We start from the raw sequence: 7,623 nt of genomic DNA on the forward strand, positions 1-7,623 counted from the left end.
TCTCAAGGCACACCATATTTAAATCAACACAAAATAGACTTTTTAAATAATGTTATAGTCAAGGTGGCCTACAAGTATAAGGGGAGATAAAGGGGCCCAGCCAACAGGGGGTCATGGAGTTGGCAAAGGTGGGCAAAAGGTGGCATAAATGGGATAAAAGTGATAGATAATCATGATAAACATTTGGGCAAAATGGTCAAACAAAGTCAAAAGTAGGCAAAAATTGGCAAAAACTTGTTAAAAGTGTCAAGATAGTGTCAAAATGGGTTAAAAGTGGCCTATAAGGATTAAATGTTGTAAAACGGTGGTAAAAATTGGTTCAATGTGATGATGAAGGGCAAAATTGGGCAAAAAAGAGATGAAACAAAGTCAAAAGTTGGCAAAAATGGCAAAAATGGGATAAAAGTGATGGATAAACAGTAAATTTGGGCAGAAATGGTCAAACAAAGTCAAAAATGGGCAAAATAGGCAAAAAGGGGATAAAAATGATGGACAAACATGGCAAGATTTGGGCAAAAAGTGACAAAACAATGTCAGTGATGGACGAGAATTGGTACCAAAAAAAAGTGTCCAAACAATGGGTTCAAAATTGGCAAAATGTGTTGAAAGTGTCAAAATGGGTTACAATCTGCCTAAAAGGATGATATGTTGTAAAACAGTGGTAAAAATGTGTTCAAAGTGATAATAAAGGAAAAAATTGGGCTAAAAAAGAGGTGAAACAAAGTCAAAAATGGGCAAAATTTTGAAAAAAATGAGACAAAAGTGATCGACAAACATGGCAAGATTTGGGCAAAAAGTGGCAAAACAATGTCGGTAATGGGCAAGAATTGTAAAAGAAAAAAAGAAGGGGCAAAACAATGGGTTCAAAATTGGCAAAAACTCATTGAAAGTGTCAAAATAGTGACCAAATGGGTTACAAGTGCCCAAAAAGGATAAAATGTTGTAAAACGGTGGTAAAAATGAGTTCAAAGCGATAATAAAGGAAAAAATTGGGCTAAAAAAAGAGGTGAAACAAAGTCAAAAATGGGGATCAAAGTGATGGACAAATACGGCAAGATTTAGGCAAGAAGTGGCAAAACAATGTCAGTAATGGACAAGAATTGTTAAAAAAAAAGTGGCCAAACAGTGGGTTCAAAATTGGCAAAAACTCATTGAAAGTGTCAAAATAGTGTCAAAATGGGTAATAAGTGCCCAAAAAGGATGAAATGTTGTAAAACGGTGGTAAAAATGGGTTGAAAGGGTGCAGGTGGCCCAGTGGTTTAAGGCGCGCCCCATGTACGCGAGCAGCCTGTGTTTGAATCCGGCCTGAGGCCCTTTACTACATGTCTCCCCCACTCTCGTCCCTGTTTCCAACTCTATCCGCTGTTCTTCCTCTATCAAATAAAGGCACAAAAATCTCAAAAGAACATGGGTTCCAAGTGATAGTAAAGGGCAAAAATTGGACCAAAAAGGTAGCAAAAATGGAATCCAGGTTTCAAAAAGTCCCAAAAAAGTGGCAAAAATTGGTCAAAAGTAGTTATAAGAAGTGGCAAAAATGGGTAGAAATATTGGTTTACTTGGTTTAAAATAGCATGAATAATAATTTCATCACCAATTTCAACCCGATAATAGCTTGCCATTCTTTTCTAACTGTTAGCCAGGATGCTAGTACCAATGCCACTGATCCAATCCAACACACACACACACACACACTGATATCATCAATAAATCCCAACTGGGGAGAGCCCATTCTCTGGGGTTTTTCAGGGGTCCAGATCAGTGGGCAGGCCTGGTTACCGTACTCGCTGTAGAATTGTAGTAATAGCGTATGGTACAAATTCCCACGGCACACCTAGACTTGCCTTAACGAGTGTCGCCTTGCCACACCATTTTAGAACCACTGGTGTAAAGACACCTGAGTCTGAAAGGTCGGGTCACTGCTTCATCAGTATTCATGGCTGCCATTACACCATAAAGACAAAAAGGCACTCCAAGCAACTCAGACAAAAGGTTTTTGAAAAGTATAAGTCAGGGGATGGATACAAAAGCATCTCCAAGTCTCTGAACATCCCCCAGAGTTCAGTTAAATCCATCATGAAGAAAAGAAGGAATATGTCACATGTGTAAATCTGCCTAGATCAGATTTCATATCTAACCATCCTCTATCCCTTCTCTTCTTCATCCCCATCTTCTTTTGTTTCTTCATCATCCTCCCATCCTTCTCTTCCTCCTCCTCCTCAGGACTCCCGTTCTGTGGTTCAGTATCAGTTCCTCTCCTGGCCCGATCACGATGTTCCCTACGAGGCGGCGGGAGTCCTGGACCTGCTGGAGAGAGCGAGAAGCAGCCAAGGATCACACACCTCTCCTCTGCTCATACACTGCAGGTACACACCAACACACACTGTGGCGCCTCTAAACGGCTGTTAATTCCACATCATTACTGACGCTTGTTTACGCCAGCCGAGCAGATCGCAGGTCAGATGGTCATTAACATTCAACAGGCCGTATCACACATATGGAGCACACACACTGACGGGCAGAAAGCAGGAGGCTGTGAATATGCAGCAGGTAACACCTGCTAACGATGGCACCACTAACATCCACGCTACATCTGTTCCTCTGTGTTTCAGCGCGGGGTGTGGGAGGACAGGAGTCATCTGTGCTCTCGACTACATCCATGACCTGCTGGTTACCGGGGTAACACGTGAAAAACACACCACACATTAACACTGTTAATCTCAGAAAGTCTACTTCTCTGTTTGAGTACGGAGAGATTCTGCTGTTTACTACAGGCTGGCTTCACCCTGGACAACTCTAAGACTCATTCTAGGGATCTGTGATGATGGAGGGGAGCATTCCTGAGTCCAGACTCGTCACAGACAACTAGCACGAATAATACTCAAAAATAAAAACCTCTATTTTAGCTACTGCTCCTATTCAAGTCTGTACAACAAGGTATTAATGCCAAAAAAAAACAAACAAAAAAAAAAAACAAATAAAAGAGTGCGCTCAATCTTAGGAGACAAAAACTTGACTTTTTAAAGTTAGAAAGCCATAAAATTACTTTTTTTCCCCCTAGTATTTAAAAGTTGTAAATGTACATAAAACCCCTCAAAATTCTCAGGTTAAAAAGTCATGCAATTAAAAGATAAAAACAAAAAATGTTTTAATTTTACAAGATGTATATTTTACAATAAATAAAGTGCTGACTTTTTACAAGAAAAAACACTCAAAATATCTTTTTCTTTAAAAATGGTAAATTTAAAGGGAAAAAATCAAGTCAGTGGTGAATTTACAAAAAAAAAACACTTTTTAAGTTTAAAAATTAAAGATAAAAAAAATTCTTGTAAATTTACAAGACAAAAAAATCACATTTTTGAACTTGAAAAGTCTTAAACATATGAGCGACAAATATGTATATTTTATACATTTAAAGGTCATAAATTAACGAGGAAACCCACAAAACTTTTAGGTTAAAGTTATAATTTTTTTCCTAGGAAGAAAAAAACAAACAAACCAAATAAATGCATTAAAAAGTCATATATATATATATTTTTAAAATGTCTGCATTTTCTATTTTTAAATGCATAAATTTACAAATTGTTTTTGTTTGGAAAACAGGCAATAACAAACATTCAAACTTAAAAACAAAGTTTAAAAGTCATATATATTAGAAAAAAAACTTAAACTTTCAAGTTTAAAAATGTTAAACTTGAAGAAAATAACTTTTCCTGTAAGAAGAACGACTGGGGAAAAACACTGTTTCTAAATTTTGTGACTTTTGTCGTCCAAGCAGCAGATCTCTGCAGACTTCAACATCATGAAGATCGTCCTGGAGCTCAGGAGACAGAGACCGTCAGCTGTACAGACGAAAGTACGAGAATCTACAGCAACAAGCTAACGGTTTTATTACACTCAGTCTAAAATGATATATATTTATCCATCCATCCATCCCTGCATCCATCCATCCATACATCCATCCATCCATCCATCTTCATCCATCCATCCATCCATCCATCCATCCATCCATCTTCATCCATCCATCCATCCATCCATCCATCCATCCATCCATCCATCTCCATGCATCCATCCATCCATCCATCCATCCATCCATCCATCCATCCATCTATCCATCCATCCATCCATCCATCCATGCATCCATCCATCCATCCATGCATCCATCCATCCATCCATCCATCCATCCATCCATCCATCCATCCATCTCCATGCATCCATCCATCCATCCATCCATCCATCCATGCATCCATGCATCCATCCATCCATCCATCCATCCATCCATGCATCCATCCATCCATGCATCCATCTATAGGGGTTGATAATAAAATGTGGATATTTAGGTGATTTAGGAGGCTTGTTTTGGGCTCTAAAGCTAGTGAAGCTGAGAACTACTGATTTAAAACACTAAAAGAAGTGAGAAACTTCCTCCCTGATCACAAACTTCACTGTGAGTGAAATCATCAAACCTTCAGAGCCAGAAAACTGAAACTTCTCCTTCTTCTTCTTCTGCAGGAACAGTATCAGTTCATCTTCACCGCCGTCATTGTTCTTTTTGAACGAGTCCTCCGATCAGCCAGCTCTTCGCTCTACTGCAACCTGCCCCAGGTAACACAGACAGCTTTAATGTGACTGTGAGGGGTTAATGAAATCAGATTTTTTGGCAGGGGGAGGAGGATGTGGATTGGGGACAGCTGCAGAAAGAGGAAGTGCTCCTTAAGCTCACTTCCTGTATGTAAATTCACAAACACACACCCACGAACACACAGAGAGCAGAGAGAGTGATAAATGTTTATCAGGAAGAAGTCAAACAGACGACACATGCAGACGGGTGAGTCCTTTAAAATCAGATTATTGCTGATTCAATTATTCACTATTACCCAGCAGAATCAGACTAAAAACTCACACCAGAGGACAGAAACAGACCGCTTAGTATGGTTAAAATTCGCAGGTTCATAGCTGAGCAGTTTGACTCTTCTAGAGACTCTTTAAAAAACCCAGTCAGTCCTGGCTGACCACAGTCCTCCTCTGTGCTCAGAGTTTAAGCTGCTCCCGTCCAGCTGTAGATTCAGCCTGCCAGCACGCATGGATGTTTAGGAAGTTTAACTGGAAAGTTAGTTCCCTTCTACAGGATAATAAAGACAACTCAAACCTTAAAACCAAACCCTCTCTGCAGAGATCATGTTTGAATTTCCCTGAGTTCTGAAGATCTCTGTTTTACTGATTTATGTCACTAAATTCTGACTTTAATTCAATAATTCTTCTTTATCTGTGAGGTGGGGATCTTAACTTATAAAAGGGGAATTCTGATATTTAGAAACTCTTTTCATCTCTGCTGCAGACATGGAGGAAGTTTTCAGGAAGTTAACACTAGTAAAAGTACTTTTAATGCTATTTTTGTTGTCTTTTTTGAGAATAGGCACTGGAAACTTACGTCAATAATTATCCAGATATGAGGTACGGGCCACCACACTTTGGGGCCAGTAGGATTTCTTTTTTTTATTGTACTTCTGCCTGAGTAAGGGTGATGTGTCCCTCATGTAACTCTGACATCAGGAGTCTTTTGAAAAGTAAATGCACATCACATATTTTTATGTTTACTTCTCAGGTTTGCAGTAGTTTAGGGCAGGGGTTCCCAACCTGGGGTCTGGGGGCACCAAAGACCTTGTGGGGGTGAAGCTTTGTCTGCTCTGAGGCAGCCAGAATTAGATGTGCAAATATTGACAAAAACCATGATCAAGCAGTTATTAAGTAGTTTATACGAAGGTCTTTAGATAAGAAAGGCATGCATTGGCCTTTTTAGGGTATTATCAGTGAAAGGATTAAAGTCTATGTTGTTTTTTGATGGCAGTGTGTCACCTTTTCTTTCTCTTGAGGGGCTCTGCTTTTCTTAGGTACATGTAGGGGGGTCCAGGGAAAAGTGGTTGGGAAACACTGGTTTAGGTGATTTTAAGGTTCATTTTATCCTCATTCTGCTCATTTTGACACATCTGATAGATAAATCTGATCAATTTAAGACCCTGTGAAGTGAAATCCAAAGTTTTTGTCTTAACACTCTAGAAATGTTGTAATATGGTTGCTGTAAACATGTGAAAACACGGAGAGCTACATGTGACTGAATTTTGGATTGAGACTGTCGAAAAGTTTTTCACAGTTTAAAATAGTTCTATAGCAGAGCATGAATCTGATGTGCTGCACAGAGACTTTATAGCAATTGCTAATTTCCAACTACAGGGTCTGGATGAATGGTGTAATTGCATCAAGGATGACAAAGAGTAAAAAAAGGCTAGTTTGCAGGAAACAGTGGAGTCTAGTCTACAATTCAAACTGATTTTATTTTGCTATTTAGAAATAGTAAAGCTAATTTGGTGAAGTTAAATCACAACCTTTTCTAAGTGGGACGTTCAGATCAGTTTCCACTAGACTTTTTTGTCTCTGGTCTAAATGACTGTTAGTCCTCAAGAGTTCCGGCCATTTAGAAAAATGCCCAGACATTTAAACTCTGTGATACAGCCCCAAGTCTGCAAAAAAAAAAAAGACAGGGACCCCATTGGGGGTCATGAGACACTGAGAGGGGTTCTCCAGATGCCGTAAAAAACTAAGAACATTTTTGAATTACACTGTTGCCACTTTTCACCAATTTTGCCTAAATTCAACCCATTTTTATCACTTTTTCTCACCAATTTTAACATATATTTGCAACTTTTGTCAGTTTTAAACCCTTTCCACCACCTTCTTCTGCCTGTTTTTCCATTTCTAAACCAATTCTTGCAACTCTCTGCCTATTGTTGGCTCTGTTGACACATTATTGCCACTATTAACTCCTTTTACCACTTTTAGGCCAGATTTTTGCCAGTTTCTGACTATTTCTTCCTCAGTTAACCCTTTCTAGCCAGTTTCTATCAATTTTTATCCCATTTCACCAAATGTACACCTATTTTTACCACTTCAACGCCTTACTTTTGGTTATTTTTTTCCAATTTTTATATTTTTTTTGGCATTTCTTACCCATTTCTGCTACTTTAAAATCTAATTTCACCACCTTTCCCACCATTTGCCATTATGAACCAATTTTAGCTCATTTTAATTCTGTTTTTAATGTGCATGGCTGTGTTCAACCACCTTCAGGTACAGTGGGCAGCTCTATAAATGCTAAAAGATATTTCTCGATAGAGGGGAAAATCACTAAAGTGCATGCTGTCTGTAGTAAACTCTGGTTATTAGCCTGTGACACATGAAGGAAACGTGTCCTGCAGAACGTGATGTGCAGACTTTTTTTTTTTTTCAACTACAGAAATAAAATTCAGTGTGCATTTTCATTTGCAGTGATGCAACACCCTTGTGGCTTTTTTTTTTCAGAAATGTGTGTAAATTTGAGTACATTACAGACTCCACTGAATGCAGCACACAACTCTGATGTCAGGTGGTAGTTCACAAATGATCAGAGGTCCACAGGGGGTCTAGTCCCATATGAAAAGTACTTAACCCTTGTGCCCTCCTCAGGCATTTTTGGACATTTTTCTCAACTTAATTTATTTATTTATTTTTAATTTTTGATAATTTTGTCAGTTTTACAGCTTGTGATGTGAATTTTTACAGGAACTTTTCTTTCTAGTTAAATTTTTGAAA

At 38.6% G+C, this 7,623-nt stretch overlaps 1 protein-coding gene across 1 annotated transcript in view; it reads left to right on the forward strand.

The window, feature by feature from the left end:
• ptpn18 (protein tyrosine phosphatase non-receptor type 18) overlaps window positions 1-7,623 on the forward strand; it is a gene marked incomplete at its 3' end in the record, with an annotated part of 43,684 nt that overhangs the window by 17,368 nt on the left and 18,693 nt on the right. Inside the window, exons 8-11 of the mRNA XM_041799064.1 lie at window positions 2,221-2,363; window positions 2,610-2,676; window positions 3,776-3,853; window positions 4,510-4,602. Coding sequence (XP_041654998.1) covers window positions 2,221-2,363; window positions 2,610-2,676; window positions 3,776-3,853; window positions 4,510-4,602 — 381 coding nt within the window. The remainder of the gene's footprint in view (window positions 1-2,220; window positions 2,364-2,609; window positions 2,677-3,775; window positions 3,854-4,509; window positions 4,603-7,623) is intronic.

The sequence above is a fragment of the Cheilinus undulatus genome, linkage group 11 (genome assembly GCF_018320785.1).
Source record: "Cheilinus undulatus linkage group 11, ASM1832078v1, whole genome shotgun sequence".
NCBI lineage: Eukaryota > Metazoa > Chordata > Actinopteri > Labriformes > Labridae > Cheilinus > Cheilinus undulatus.